The following is a 15,300-nucleotide window of genomic DNA, read 5'->3' as shown; positions in this document are numbered from 1 at the left end:
TGTAATTATTTGATCAGCTTGCGCTTGTTTTATTTATAATTGTTTTTTGTTGGTGTGTCAAAATATCTACAACAATTTTCCAACTGTAACCACAGTCATTAAAGTCCTGTCATATTCCACCTCAATGATTACTTTCCATCGCTTTTACTTTATGTTTGATGATAAATGACTAGTGGATTGGACAAATATTAACACGAGTTAAATATTAACATATCAAAAGGGAAGTTGAACTGCATGGATCTGAATCCCTCTCAATCACTTCTTACTGGAATTATGTTCATTCAATAAGCAAAACTGAGAAAGAGGAGCTACAGCTTATTTAGTATTAGAAAAAAACAAAGAAAATTGTGTCTTCATTTTTTTCTTCCTTTATTGTGAATTTGGGATATTGTGGAAGCTCTTCCCCACCAACTGAAAGAAACCCCAAACACTTTTTGCTTGGCCAAAGTTTTTGGTTGACCTCAAAATGGATTATTATCGCATATTAACTCAAACCTCTGATTAAGTCAACTCTCTAAAGTAACTAACTTTTGACTGACAGGTGGTAAAAAATGTTTATTTTTTGAGTGATGGAAAGAAGCTTCCATAACATTTAACTGAAGCAAAATGGGATAAAACAAAGAAACCATATATAAAAAGACAAACTGAAATTTACAAGGTGCAGTTTTTTTTCTACAATTGGTTTAACACGGTCATTTACAAAATAACACTGTACACATATTTACCTAAGATCTCATTTCCTCATTTTTAAAACTGTTTCAGTTTTCGTGATTCTGGAGCAAAAGAAGCAGAAGAAGAAATCGAAAGAAGCTAATTGTCAGAGTCCATGTCGCTCTCGCCCCCAATAGATCTGAACTCTTCGCTCTCTTCATCTTCGCTGAGCTGGACCTGAGAGAGCACAGCTGGGCCTCTCCTCCGTGCCTCGTCTTCTTCGTCTTCCTCCTCCTCGCTGATGCCGTATTCTTCTCCATTTCCCAAACTAGATGGCTGCATCTGACTCTGACTCTCCGTCTCCTCGTAGCTGCCGTAGCTGAGATGAAAACCAAGGAAAGAGATTTTAAAATAACATCAGGACATGGAATGATTCAGTGGTACAGATATGCATACGATAAAACTATTTAAATACTTCATGACAATGAAAATTAAGCTTTAAATGTCATTTTTTCCCTCATTAAAATCCTCATTTCCAGATGCACTTTTGTGATAAGGAGACTGCCATCATTTACATTCTTATGTTTTCACTGTGGTCAGTTGGTCTGCTGTACCTGACATTGCTGTCTTCCATGTGTGGCCCATCAGGCCCATCCCCTTCGTATGACATCATACTTTCGTCCTGCTCCATGCCCATGCGGGCCGTCTCCTGAGTTCTCCGTGGAGGCGCAGGTCGCACATCAACCTCTCTGTCCGAGTCACTGCCGCTCTCCGATAGTTGTATGGCTGGAGGGTGAGACGCATTTCATCAGGACATTTTACAAGAGAAAAAGACATTCTGTGTCCACCAGATTTTGCTATTTAGATTCTGAACGTTGGAGAATAATTGTGAACCTACAAGAGAACGGGTTGTCACCCTCCTCTTCGCTGGCATCATCCTCTACGTCCGACATGAGCAGATCCTGATAGAGCACGCTAGCTTGAGCTGGGCGATTAGATCTTCCGTCGCCCTCCTCTTCCTCCTCCTCTTCCTCCTCGTCATCCTGATCATGCACCCGCCTGCGAGGAGGTAGCAACAACTCCTCGTCATCGTCCTCGTACTCCTGATCTCCTTCTGCATCCTCTGCCTTCAGACACAGGTCACAAAAACATGAGGTAAATAAGAACGGAGGCAGTTTACATCTGTGTGTATGTGCTCAGTATCAGTAAATCTGTATTTCTTACAGGAGCAGGAGTCTTGGGTTTGCCATCGTCATCCTCATCAAAGCCTTCAATATCCACATCAGACTCTTCTTCCCCTGGTCTTCTGCTGTGCCGTCCCTGAGAGGTAGAATGAAAAGGGTCAGGAAACAAACTTGTCTAAAAGATGGCCTGTCACTGTTTACTGTGGTGTTTACTGTTGACATTTTCACATGTGATCTCTGGACAATGTCTGCAGAATCAGGTCAAAGTGCAGTATGAATTTGCCCCTTTGCCTCAATCAGACATCAATCAGACAGGTCTGCAGTACTTGAGTAAAAACAGCCACACAGACAGGTAACAAATCAAGGGTGAAAAAAAACTGTCACCTGTGTGGAAGGTGGTACAACAGAAATGCCTACTGAAGCGGGATGCTTTGAGGATAGATACAAGAGGGGTGGGCATGTGGCTGCAAGACTTATTTCTGTCTCTCCATACCTGCCCCCCTCTCTTCTCTGGACCACCCACTAGAGGTCCTTCAGAGAAAAGGCTGCTGGGCTCTCTGGGCAGACTCCCCGAAGCCCCGCTGTCAAACAAATCAGCAGGCTGGCCAACACCGCACAGAGACACGGACAAAGAGACACGGCAAAGAGGGCAGGAACGAAGGAGGAGAACAGGTTGGAAAAAAGAAGACACTACGGTAAAGAAACTAGATTGTACAAATGAAATGTGAAAGTCTGGAAAGGAGAGTTAGTGCAAAGAACAAGTGAAGGAGAAGCAATACAAGGAGTGGCAAGGAAGCTACTGCACGCACAAAAGTTTAGAGTACTTGGTTTGGCCTAAAGGAACTAGGCCCTGGATGCTGTCTTACCTGAGGTGTGTATGGCCCAGGCGTCATTGGCTCCAGACTCTCTAGGTCTGCTGCATCTAGAGCTGCCTCTTTAGCAGTAGAGATGTCTTTCTCCAATTGAGTCAAGTGCTCATCATACTGCAAACACAATAATTGGTGACTATTTCTAAAGCGGTTGTTTTTTTTCTTCTTGTTTAGATCTGTTAAAAATACATTACAAGCAACACAATTCTGTAATTACTCCAAATATTTCACAGTCTGATTTTACACACCCGGGTTTCACATTTCCACTCTGTGTCAATGCAACATTTTTAAAACTGCCTTTGATTTGCTCCTAACTTTGCTTTGAAACTGCTCAATCAAACTCAGCCTTATTTAACTTCAAAAGGGCAAAGTAAGGGTGTTTTCACACCTGCAGTGTTTAGCTAGTTTAAATTAAACTGGTTTGTTTTCCACTTTGGTGCAGTTTGCTGGATGTGAACACAGTAATTGCACTCGGGTGTGGAGTTCCAAATGAACTCCAGAGAAGCTTGTTTGGCAACCTCAATCTGACCCAACTACAAGGTGCACGTTGCAAAAGTTGAGCTAAAAACCACTTCCTGTAGCCATGTATGCTTTGTATTCTGGGCTACTATAGATGTGCGAAAGTCTGTATGGCCTAGCAACTAGCTGCGAAATGACACAGCACCTGGATAAACGTGCTCCCAGCCCAGACACATTTGGCCATAAAGCAGACTGAAAATTGTCATGTGGTTTGTAGTGACACATTTTACTTTGCTTGGAGTTCATCTGAATTTTTCTCAGTGTGAACAGCTCCAGTATTAACAAACTACAGGTGTGAAAACACCCTAAAAATCCTCTACACACCTCTGCCAAAGTCTGCTTGCACACATTAACAATCTCGAGAGCTGTCTTGGTGTAAGGACTGTCTGAACCTGTCAAAGACACACAAGATAGTCAAGTTAGTCAAACTTCTTTTAAGAGAAATTAAATGCTGAGGTAAAATGATCCATAAAAGCATTTACCATTATACTTGATGCTGTTGGTGTGGATGAGACTGACATCTGAAAGGAATGTCTCTCGGTTCTGATATTTATGTTTGGAGATGTTCTGTTGAAATTAAACACAGACACACAAACAGGGTGTTTCTTCATGCTGCTGCCAATATTAAATGACTCTAGGTAAGTCTGACATCCTGTTAGCCTCTCACCTTGCGGATATTCTCCAGATCCATGGGGTTCACAATAACTTTATAATAATCCGGCACAAACTTTTTGTTGACGGGATGGTGAAATGGCCACGACTACAAAGAGGGGAAGAGTGGAAGAACGAGCCTTAGATTATTATCCGATTCTATACTGATCACTGTTCTCAAACCGACTGAAGGAGGTGACTTACATCAGGAACCACCATCATTTTCTGGGTTACAATGTTGTCCAAGATGAAGGAGAAGGCCACCTGATCATCATCGTCTAGCAGAGGGTTGATGGCTTTCTCGAGCCTCACCAGCCTGTCCTCCTTCTGCAAACACACACAGATTTGACAGTTGATGAGGAAACTAATAAAAAAAAAAAAAGGGGGGGGGGAGACCAAATCATGGTCATGGCAATGATGTTTACATCCACTCACCTCTTTCAGTTTAGCATCACACAGATCCAGCATGGACTGTGCAACTTGCGTTATTGGATGTTTTGCCCCTGGTGAGACAAAAACAGAAAGCCATCTCAACGAACTGATGAAGGTTTGAAATCTCACTGAAACCACGCTGAGTCTGTTAAGTGTGTTCCTGTAACTCTACCATTGTAGGTGGCACTGTTTTTGACAATAAGCTCCACTGCTTCACGGAACTCCTCCCTCGACGGGTACATCCGCTTGCGCACATTCTCCCTTAGTGTCTGCAGGTCCATGGGCCGCGTGATGATCTTATAGTAGTCCTTCACAACTTTGGCATTGACTGGCGTGTGGAACGGGTATGTCTACAATGAAGAGGTAGATGTAATAAAGGTGAAGCTGGATAGGAACAAAGAACAGAATTTTAAGGTAAAGTGAACGTGTTGTAGACGCCTCTTACATTGGGGTGATCCCGCATGTCATTGATGATGCTTTCTAGCACAGAGGACAAGGTCACCATGGGGTCTGTGCGCCTGCGGTGGATGGCCTTGTGTGGTTTCTGAAAAAAGAAAAAGAAGACTTAAATCATCTATTAAAGTGACCCTCACCTTCAATCCAGTGAAATTCAGATCATTTTACAATTGTATTCACTTATAACGCCCTTAAACAGTGATGTCAAACTCATTTTACATTGTTGGCCAATACAGACTACTTTGATCTTAAGTGGGCTGGACCAGGGAAATTTTACACACTATAAATGTGTAATATTACAGAAAGGTTTTTGTAGTTCATTACCCAGACTGTCCCGTAATTATAAAATAAAAAGACTTTGTTAATTCAAAGATAATGTATTGCTTTTCTGTGAACCCACTGTAAAAAAATAAAATATAATTAATAAATTATATAGCAGATGGTGAAAAAACAGGAATGTTCTGTCATTTAATTGTTTATCTATTACTTTGCTCTAGTATGAATGGGAATTGAGGGGGCTTCTTTATCAAAAGAGAGGCTCTAAAACTTATTAAATAATAGATAAAAGCTCAAAATCTATGCATCCTTCACATTTACCAGCGTCGTCCAGTTGGCCAGATTGAAGTCTTTGCCGGGCTAATTCTGGCCCCGAGCCTTATGTTTGACACCCCTGTCCTACAAAGAAGGCCTGCTGAGTCCTTGTAACAGCAGCCAGCCTCTCTGATCATCTGTTCAAGTGTTCCACACTCTTATTTTAAATCCAGTGGAAACCACTCTTTTCAACCTGTAGCTCCTAAACTTTACAACAGCATTTCCCCAAGACCCTTTCACACAGGAAATAGCATGCACACAGGTGGCATACACTGTGTTAACCGCTAGGTCAAGCAAATGACCCAAATTTCTGTTGCTCTGGCCGGTGCACCCTGCTTGACTTTCTATGCTCCCCAATTGGCGCACAAAATTTTAATTGAGTGGCACAAAACATAGAAAAGAATGAGTTTGCAGGGCACGCTGCTGTAAGCCTTTCGGGTCAGCTAATTAGTGGTAGCTGAAAACTCAGATCTATAGGTTAGCTTCTCCCTAGTCTTTCATACGTTATTTTGGGCTTGTGTTCACATATAACGTGTTTATGGATGTGTGTAATGTAGGAATAAATATATAAGACCTTTATTTGTAAAGTTTTTATCATCATCATCATCATAATGTTGTATGGCAACAATCTGTATAAGGATGCTTACATTGAGATAGTCACAATGGACTGCACTGCCTACACGTCTCTTCTTCTTTGCTGGTAGCTGTTGTTTGGGGAACTTGAGCACCAAAGACTTTCTGCGCACCTCATCAGCACTGTAGCAAATTAGACACAGATCCATTTATTGTAAATGTAGCAAATGAGTAAAACATAGTTTGCAAAACATGGGAAATTTAAATCTAATTTTTTATACCTTTCAATGAGCTGTTTGCCCAGCACAATCTTGGTGCCCTCCACCTTAATCAGTTCCTCATTGTCATTGTGGATGACTGTCTTTTCCAGCTCCTCCTCCTGCTCCTCTGTCATGGCGACTGGGTTGGAGGGTGGGGCATTGGTTTGATAGTAAAGTGGGCAGAACTTGTTTGTTCTCATGTGTCCAATGGCGCCACATGCACCGCACTTTAGCTAGGGAAAAGAGGAAAACATTAAGGAACACGAGGATAATCTAGCAGGGCTATATTATAAGTAGAAGAACTGTTCAAGGAAAACTGGCTGTAGGTTTTGAATTTTGTGCATTACCATGAAGCTTGTGAGGAAAAAGTGAAAGAAAGGCATATAGTACTGAATCGGCAAGCTTACTTTTACCTTGAGGTCTGGTCTCTCTTTGACCTTCTTGGTCTTCTTCTCTGGAGGCCCCTTGATCTTATCCTTCTCCTGGTTTCTCTTCAGCCTCCTCAGCTGCTCCTGAATACGCCGGCGCTCCTTCCGCATCTCTTCTCTGTGCTGCTCATCAAAGAGGGCAAACTTTCGTCTGCAAAAAGATTTAAAGAAGAAAAACGAGGACCTTTAACATTCACAGGTTTACAAAAAGAGGTCTGAGTTAAGTGACAGTCCATTTTTTTTTCCTTCTTAGTAATTTAATCCATACCCATGAATTAGATTAATCCTCTGGTTACACCATACAACACCAACAAGAAAAGGTTTCTGCATATTTAACAGATGTATCAAAAATATTAAAACTAATTTGAATTTTAAACAAAGTCGCGAAAAAGTTGTGAGTCATAATCACTGGTATCACTGGTTTCTGTGCGTTAACCACAGCTCTATAAACATAGACTTTGCTGGGTCAAAATTACTTTATTTTAACTGTTACATAATAGCACCAATAAATACAGAACCAGTCCGATGGGATACCTCCAAGAACCAAATAATTATTTTTTAATTAAACTGACTTTAATTACAGTCACACTCACATGAATTCATCATCCTTGGTGGTTCTGATCCTGGTGTAGGCGTCGATGACTGCAGCTTTACGCACAGTTTCACAGCGCACATACTCTTTGCCGTCTTCATCTCTGAAGGTGCGATAGATCTTGAGTCGGCGTCCCGTGGCCGAGGAGTTCAGGCTGGTGACGGAGGATGTGTCATCATCTTTGTGGGAGCTGGTGGACAAGGAACTGGCTATAGAGTGAAGAGAAGTAAAGTTCACAGTTATATACTCAATTTTTTGTCCTTAACATTAAGACTGTGTTTAATATCACAAAAGGACACTTACATATACCTTTGCGCCGCTCTTTGCGCCCCTTGTCACGATCGCTCTCTTCACCCATCAGCATCCTCTGCAGCTCCTTCCTCTCCTGCTCTTCCCTCTCACGGGAAAGTTGGGTGCTGGTCTTCTTGTTCTGCAGCATGTTCTCAATGTTCTTACCCATCTCCTCAAAGTCACTATCCTCTGCTGAACTGCTGTCTGTGTCTGTTGAGAGCACCTCTGTAGACTCCAACACTCTGAGGTGGGGGTGCAATAAGATACAGAAGTTAAAGTGTGCAGAGGCAGGATCCTGAATAAAACACTCATAATGCTGTACTGGAAACTCACTTGTTCTGCAAGTCAAAGATCCTTTGGCACTCTTCCTTGTAACGCTCCTGGTGTTCAGCAACAGAAAAACGAGACCCTCTGGCAAACTTACTCATGGGTCCCTCGCCTGAGCGTGCCTGCTCTGTGGACATGGTCCTGACCACGTCAATAACTTCCCAACGTGACAGTTTCTTGATCTGACACACAGACAAAAACAGGATCACTTTAGAACCTTTAAAAATAATCTTAAAACTAAAGCCTTTTCTGTGTTTCTATTGGTTGTTCAGATCAAACCTAATCAGGAAAAAGGTTGACAATGTCTCGCATCTCTTTAAAGTGCTTGAACATCACCCTGGTCGCACCTCCTCCTCTGGCACACCAAACTTGCGCAGCAGCTGCTTGGCATTCTTCAGTGAGAGCCTCCTCAGATCAGCATCTGTCCCTGTGACTGTCTTCTTCACTGGTTGTGGCTCTTTGTCATCCTGCAAAATCACCAGAAACAAACTTGTCAGCATTACATGTCATATAAGTAACGCTGAGGCGGCAGAATTTGACTTCAGACACTCAGACCTTCTGTTGAGTGGGCTTGTTGGGCACTTTCACATAGGAGAAACCTTCTCCACACCCTGTAGGATCAGCCACACCTGTAACCTCTAACAGGCACTTTCCCTTCATGGCAGAAATGAAGGCTCTGGTTGTGTTCCAAGGAGCTGTCCGCACCTGCAGGGTGACACAGAGTCAGCATGGAGTCATCTCAAGTCTGTATTAGTTAACTTTATTGTGAGGAAGAGTTTCAGTTGATACCTCATCATCAATCTTCATTTGAAAGTCCTCTTCATTCTCTTCCTCTGGAGCAAAGAAGGATTTCTCACCATATCCGGCATCCTTAAGGGGTGAAAAAACTTGATGAAACAGACACTAAATAAATACAAATGAAGATACATGTAGGTAATAGCTGTTACCTTCAGCCTTTGCTCTGCTACCAGCATGCTGTAATAAGCGCAACACTGCTCCGGAGAAACCATGGCCCTGATCTCTTCTTCTGTTGGCAGTCTGAAATCAGGCTTCAGCACCCACCAGTTTGAGTCCATTCCTGCCATGAGGACAAGCACACAAATCATTTCATCACTCTGTCATTTCAAGGCGCACATACACACACGCGCACTGCTGACCCCATGCAACTTCAAAGTGCACAGAATCTTTTTATGCCCCAAATATTTCCCCGACTCAACACAAGTTAGTCTAATCCATGATGATCATCACTAAACAATCGACACAGTCAAACGTGTGAAGTCTACCTGTGCGTTTGAAGTCAGCACACAGTTTAAGTCGCTTCCTGATGCTGCTTTCTGAGTGTGAGGGGAAAGCTTTTTTTATATCCTCCATGCGGATTCTCCGCGGCCGGTCCTTACTCTTCCAGAACAAGCGATAAATGAACACCTGCAGAACACAGAAGTGATAGGTCAGCTATGTGCAGACAACAGCCGAGCTCTAAATAAAAAAGAAATATATAAATAAAAATACCTGAAGGAAGTCTCTGATGTGAGTATTGGCTCGTTTGGAGTTCGGCCCTGGAACTTCAAACAATGGGCACTCCTGACCAACTACAAAAATGTCCACAATCTCTCTAATGTAGTAGCCGTGTCGTGTTCGTATAACCAAGAAATCAGTCTCGGGCATCTTGTGAAGGTAGATTGGAGCACGGAAGAGGTTGTTCTCGAAAGCCTGAGGAAAAGGCACACCATCATACAGTTTGCCATGATCACAGAACAGAGATTTTATATATATGCACAGATCTGGTTATTTCGCTGATACGGTGCTGACCTGAAGAAGTTGTCCGGGATGCAGAGAACCCAGGAAAGGGGATGTGTGACAGTACACAGTCTCTCCATATTTACAATCGGGTGCTCCAGGATCTTTTCCAGGTTTCTGAAAAGCACAGTAACAGCGTCATAATATTGAGTGAGAAATAACAATTTGATGATCTGGTGAATTTCATCATGTTTTAAAAATCACTTTTCTCAGCAGAGCAGAACATAAGTGCAAAGTTAGTACAATACAAATCCAATGTCAAGCTCACTCTTTTGTAGTAGTTCTTGATTTTGGTTGCCATGCCAACTTGCATGATGAGAGGGGCGTATTCTTCGCTGTATTCAGCCAGAATCAGATCTCCGTCTTTGCCTGTCAAGTCCTGCGGGGTCCGCATGAAGAACATGTCTCCACCTCCTGCTGCCTGCCGCTCTTGTTCTCGCATCTATAAAAGATTATATATTCAGTACACATCAACACTAAAATGACAACATTTAAACACTACATATTTATCTCTACACTCACAGTGTAATAGTGCTTGAGGACATACCTTGGCCTTCTTCTTTATGTGTTTGAGCAGAGGCTGAGCAGGGTGTGGACCCGGCTGAGCCACAGCTCCAAATGAGTACTTCTTCAGAGTTGGACGATGGAACTGGCGAAGCTTCATGGGTCCCATGTGAGTGGGAAAGAAGGGCTGCCGCAGCTCCAGGGCTGGGATGGAGTGCTGTCAACAAGACAAAAAGTTTTCATATTACACAACACAATTTGTTTTAAGCTTTATATTCACTGTTATAAACTACCATTTACCTGAATGATGTTGCCACCAAAGGTTCCCCTCAGGCCTTGCTGTTTGGGGTAATAGAACTCATCATTGGACAGATTCCAGGGGTCTTTGACCTCAGGTTGGGACATGTTCTGTGTTGAGAGAAAGCATACATAGCACTCAAAGTGCTGCTATTCTATAATTCCAATTTTTTAAGTGTAAAAATGTTCCTGAGCATTTCCGTTTTACAGTCGTGCTTTTTTTATGTAGCCCTTTTTATTCCCTCTTAGATATTTTCACCTTTTTCTTCAAACAAACCACATCTCCGGTACAAATCAGCACCAAATTATCAAGATTGCCTTTCCCATACCTGCTGTGGCTCATCTTTTATCACGCCCGTTTTCCCCAGCAGGATGCGGCTCTTCTTGATTGCAGTTTCCTTCTTATTCTCTTTTGATGGCGAGTGGGAGGTAGTCTCCTCCTTTTCATCAGGAATTTCTTCAAGTGAGAGCAGCATAACACAGATTTAATAAAAAAAAAAAAAAGCCTAAAACAAGTGAAAACATAACAGAAGAAGTGGCAGATAAAGATTTTTGACTATACCTAGAATTATATTCTCATCATTGGGATCCAGTGTAAGAACAGGTGGGTCAAGCATGTGATCCATCTCCTGGTCATCCCAGATAATGTTGTCTTCCCAGCGTCCGTATACCAACTCTTCATTATCAATAGGAAAAATGGAGAACCAAAGACAGTCTTCGTCCTGGGAGGCTGTAATGGGTCAAAAACAAACAGTGAGAAATTATCTTGAAACAGGAAGGACTGAAATGTGACCAAAAGCGTAAACTGACCTTGATTATCGTGGCTGTTTTTGTCCCGCTTCGAACCAGAAATCGAAGCAGCTTTGGGCATGGGTGGAGGTGTAGGTGGGACCAGTTGAGAATTACTTCTTGTCAGACCTTTAAAATTAAACAGATATTAGAGCTTTTTTTAAACACACTCAATATTACACCAGACTCCTCCACCATCAATTATCAATGTTCGTACAACAATAGCACACCACAGTACTGTATTCTGCTAGCATTAAAAAAAAGACCCACAAAGATTTACTTCTGAATTTTTCCAGCTATCTTACCCTGCTGTGCGTTGTAAGCATTGGCATTACGGGTCATGCTAGAGGGTAGCCATCCTGCAAGACTGGCTCGCTGAGTCTTGGTACCCTTGTGTTTCACATCCTCCCCGTTCCAAATTATATCATCCTCCCATTGCAGCTGAGTCACCATGAGGAAGAGTTCATTTTCCAAAGCTTTTCTGTCTTTATCTTCATCATCATCATCATTACCATCGACAATGTCATTGTCCTCCTGCATCTGGACCTATGGATATATTTCACAACTTTAGCAGGATGATCAGTATCATTTACCTCCTTTTGCTAGAGATGTCTGTATCTGCATACCTCTTGAGAAGTCTCTGTAATTTCATTAGGCGTATCCTGCTTCTGAGGCTCACTGGATTGCATTTCCTTAAGCTTGAACCCATAGTTAAAATTGCTTCCATCCTCAGAGACCCCTAGCATGTCGTACCAGAGCTGGGCTGGACCATATCGCCATTCTGCTACTTTAGGCCGAGACTCTGTCTCCTTGTCCCCATCACCAGATGTTTGTGAAAACTTTGATTCTACTGGAGCCATCATGGTTATCTGGACAAAGCAGAATGAATGTAAAGTGCTGATTAACCTGACATACTGAGAAAAAACTGCTAAGAGCTGATATTACTCAAGCATGCAGCAAAGACTTACCTCATCATCAGAAAGGCACTGCTCTGGAGGAGGAGGAAGAGCGTACTCATAAACCCATCCAGATTTCTTCTCCTGGCTTTGTTCTGATGGTTCTCCTTCTGGAGGAGGTGTCCCAGGCTGATGGTCTCTATGTTTTCGCTTCTTTTTCCTGCGGGCGCTCCTCCAAACCGATGACACATTCTTTCCAGGGCCAAACAGGCGCAAGAACCGGAGCACCTGCCAGCACATTCAAGGAAATGGATTTAATAATCTCCTTCAATTTAAAATGTTGATAAAAATGAACCTTAAGTATGTGTAAATAAAGATGCTGTACCTTTCCAGGCCTAAACTCTGGGAAGAGCTCTGTGACACCTGGCAACGCTTTGGCAGCATCTTTCTGCATGATGCCAGCCAGAGGGAGTGTGAGAATGTCCGCAGAACCACCGGCCCCTGAACCCTGACAAGGACGGTCGGTTTCTGACTCAGAGTCTGAGGAGCTGCTGAAGTCAATCTTATCTGCTGTAGAGGATGGTGCGATGATGGAAGGCAGGATGATGCCATCCCCATCTTCCCCAACTGCTGCAGGTGACAGTAATAAATCAATTGAGCAGTAGAGGTCATCAAAGTTTGTGATGAAAATTATTTGATCAAAATAAACATGTATTGCAATTTAATATAATACATTCTGCGAGAAAGACTAATCCAAACCCAATTAAACTTTTACGAAGTAATCACAAGCAACTATGTACTTGCCATTTGTGCTCTGAGTGGAGGGTTCCTCTTTCTTAGATGTAGGAAGAGTTGGTGGTGGTGGAGGGGGCATGAGCTTAGAGTCAATATCCTCACAATCAGCATCATAGTCATCCTCATCGTCTAGGAATAAAGAGTTTGAAAATATTTTTTATTAACATAGTCATGAGGAAAAACACAGGACTATGCAGCCATGTGAAAAACTAAGTACATCCTTACTGTTTCCATAGGAATTAAAAGGGTAACTGGCTGATGACTTCAGTTGTGTGTTAACACAATGCCATAATCTACCCAGGAGGGGATGTCCCAGAATACTCACCCCAAGGTCAGACCGTGCAACACAAATGTGGAGATATTTGGCCATAATGCACAGTTCCATGTTTGGCAAAACCAAACAAAACATATTAGCACAAACACCTCATCTTGCAGTCATTAAGTCAACCGTGATCTCCTCGGTACAGCAAAATATTCCAAAGTCAAATGTGAGGCCATCTGTGTGACAGATAAAGGCTGGCCCAATAATGGCTCATGCAACAGGACAATGATCCTAACAACAGCAGCAAATCTAAAACAGAACTGTTGCAAAAGAAAAGAATCAGGGTGTTGCGAAGTCCAGACCTAAATCTAATTGAAATTCTGGAGCATGTCTGCAAACCTAAATGAACTGAAGGAACGTGCTGACGAAGACTAAACCAAAATTCCTCAACAATGATGTGAGACACTGAAAGTCATACAGAAGATTATTATCTCAAGTTGCTGCTGCTAAAGGTGATTCCACAAGCCACTGAAACATGAGGCGTACTTAATTACAAACTTAATTAACAAACCTTTACCTGTGTAAGTGTTAGAAAAATCTAATATCCGGATTGTTTTTTCAAAGACTGCATCCACCTTAAGGATGTTAAAATGTCATAAAATCCTCAACTGACATAAAATGTTCAAAAGATTTGTTTTAACTGATCATCTACTGACAAAGTACAAACAATACCAGCCTCATTGTCTCCACAGTTAAGCATTGTAAGAGCTGTAACATTGCTGATCACCTGTTTTCCTGCTGGGCTGCAGAGACCCCATGGCCTGACGGTACTTCTTTGTCTCATCCTCAGCAACTTCACTGATGTCAGAATAATCAACTGCATCCTCAGTGCTCTTCACCCAACCTGGAGAAGGTCAATTATTTTAAACTTTGCACAATACTGCTCCTAATTTGCTTCATATATGTGACCTCACCTTCCGCATCCACGCTGGTAGGGTCTCTGTTTTCTTCCTTATCATCATCCTCATTGGCAGTGATCTCTGTAATAAGTGAGCCCAGACCCAGAGTACCCAAACCAGCTAGATGCTTTTTGGACTCCTGATATAAGGAAATAAGACAGAAACAAAACATTTCAATGAACAGTAAAAGCAGACAGCTGTTGAAGAAAATTTAAGTTTGCCAGCTTAAACGTGCTACTAAATGTTTCTGCAGACAAACGTATCACAAACACCTACGTTATCCAAAACACTGTCATCTTCTAGCTGGCCATCTTCGTTGATGTTTCCAAAAAGGAAGCCAGTTATAGAAAAAGGGCGATCCTGATCATCGTCACTGTCCGAGTCCGACATCCTACAAGGACAACATTTAGAGTTTAAGCATTTGGACCTCCTAATTTAATTTCCTCGGTCTTCATAAACTGATTTCCGTAATTCTTTGCATTTTACTGCCAAGACGTACTATATTTATTTCAGTGTCCCTACTATTGCTTATTAGTAGCAAAAAAAAATCGCAAGATTAGAGAGTAACATCATTCAATCTGTTTTTTTGTCATTTATTTTTAAAACAAATGAGAAATGAGCTGTGACCTGAACCCTGTTAACTTTAGGTTAGCTGCGCTACAATCAAAACAAAGTTAACCTAAATATTAGTTAGCTAGCCTGAACTTATGACTGTAAAACGTGAATAAAATAAAACTCCAGTCAACTGCCACTTACCTTTCGTTGAGTTCTTTTTAGATTTTGTACGCTTTTGATTTAGCCAGCTCGATTTATCTTCTGAATGCTAATAGATGAGGCTAAGTAAGTTAGCTCATATTAGCTAGACAAAACAACTTGTAATACGGTGACTAAAATCCGTACACTTAAACATATTTTACCCTGGCCCTAGACTAACTTTACGAAGTCAAACAATAAACACTTTAACTCATTAAACGCAGTATATACATATTCGGGTAAGGGTTGTTTTTATTTGCATTACTGTAAAGCACTGCAGCGATCTGCAGACTGGACTAGCCAAACTGCGGAAAGTCCCAGTGACCCGGATGAATAAATGTGACGCATTCAGGTACTCCCTAAAACCTAGGAATTAGTGGAGTTCGCTACAAAAGGTACACTATTTTTCACTAGTAATTCGCAA

The 15,300-nt window shown here is 42.0% G+C and overlaps 1 protein-coding gene across 6 annotated transcripts; it reads right to left on the bottom strand.

Annotated features, from left to right (window-relative positions):
• Positions 1-15,191, bottom strand: taf1 (TAF1 RNA polymerase II, TATA box binding protein (TBP)-associated factor). 6 transcript variants are annotated; one of them, XM_085420311.1, is made up of 41 exons: positions 14,880-15,191; positions 14,400-14,514; positions 14,139-14,262; positions 13,952-14,068; positions 12,912-13,031; positions 12,493-12,737; positions 12,180-12,395; positions 11,838-12,080; positions 11,517-11,757; positions 11,233-11,340; positions 10,985-11,152; positions 10,752-10,879; positions 10,426-10,533; positions 10,169-10,342; positions 9,890-10,063; positions 9,634-9,738; positions 9,334-9,534; positions 9,108-9,249; positions 8,772-8,902; positions 8,614-8,694; positions 8,380-8,529; positions 8,172-8,291; positions 7,831-8,006; positions 7,510-7,739; positions 7,208-7,415; positions 6,594-6,765; positions 6,208-6,419; positions 6,001-6,109; positions 4,752-4,850; positions 4,479-4,656; positions 4,310-4,377; positions 4,079-4,201; positions 3,891-3,983; positions 3,706-3,790; positions 3,548-3,615; positions 2,702-2,818; positions 2,329-2,436; positions 1,876-1,971; positions 1,550-1,778; positions 1,266-1,437; positions 1-1,030 (listed from the first exon to the last, which is right to left on the bottom strand). In XM_085420311.1, the coding sequence occupies exons 2-41, from the start codon at positions 14,511-14,513 to the stop codon at positions 811-813; spliced, it is 5,973 nt and encodes a 1,990-aa protein (XP_085276437.1). In that variant the 5' UTR covers position 14,514; positions 14,880-15,191; the 3' UTR covers positions 1-810. The 6 variants fall into 6 exon arrangements, with proteins under 6 accessions (XP_085276437.1, XP_085276432.1, XP_085276434.1 ...); XM_085420306.1 differs by lacking the exon at positions 2,329-2,436; XM_085420308.1 differs by lacking the exon at positions 2,329-2,436 and having other exon boundaries at positions 6,600-6,765.
• Positions 15,192-15,300: the final 109 nt, after the last annotated feature.

Source organism: Rhamphochromis longiceps, linkage group LG10 (genome assembly GCF_057381845.1).
Source record: "Rhamphochromis longiceps isolate RC_006_pf linkage group LG10, R_longiceps_female_GT1.1, whole genome shotgun sequence".
Lineage (NCBI taxonomy): Eukaryota > Metazoa > Chordata > Actinopteri > Cichliformes > Cichlidae > Rhamphochromis > Rhamphochromis longiceps.
Note: the sequence above shows the minus strand (reverse complement) of the source record. Positions and strands in the feature narration are given on the sequence as shown.

Bases quoted from the DNA above. Each gene is read 5' to 3' on its own strand.
- taf1 (XM_085420311.1), bottom strand. From the start codon at position 14,513: ATGTCGGACTCGGACAGTGACGATGATCAGGATCGCCCTTTTTCTATA. The intron at 9,739-9,889 runs GTGAGCTTGACA...TGTGCTTTTCAG, and splicing joins TCAAGAACTACTACAAAAGA to AAACCTGGAAAAGATCCTGG. The intron at 6,420-6,593 runs GTAAGCTTGCCG...TCTTTTCCCTAG, and splicing joins GACCAGACCTCAAGGTAAAA to CTAAAGTGCGGTGCATGTGG.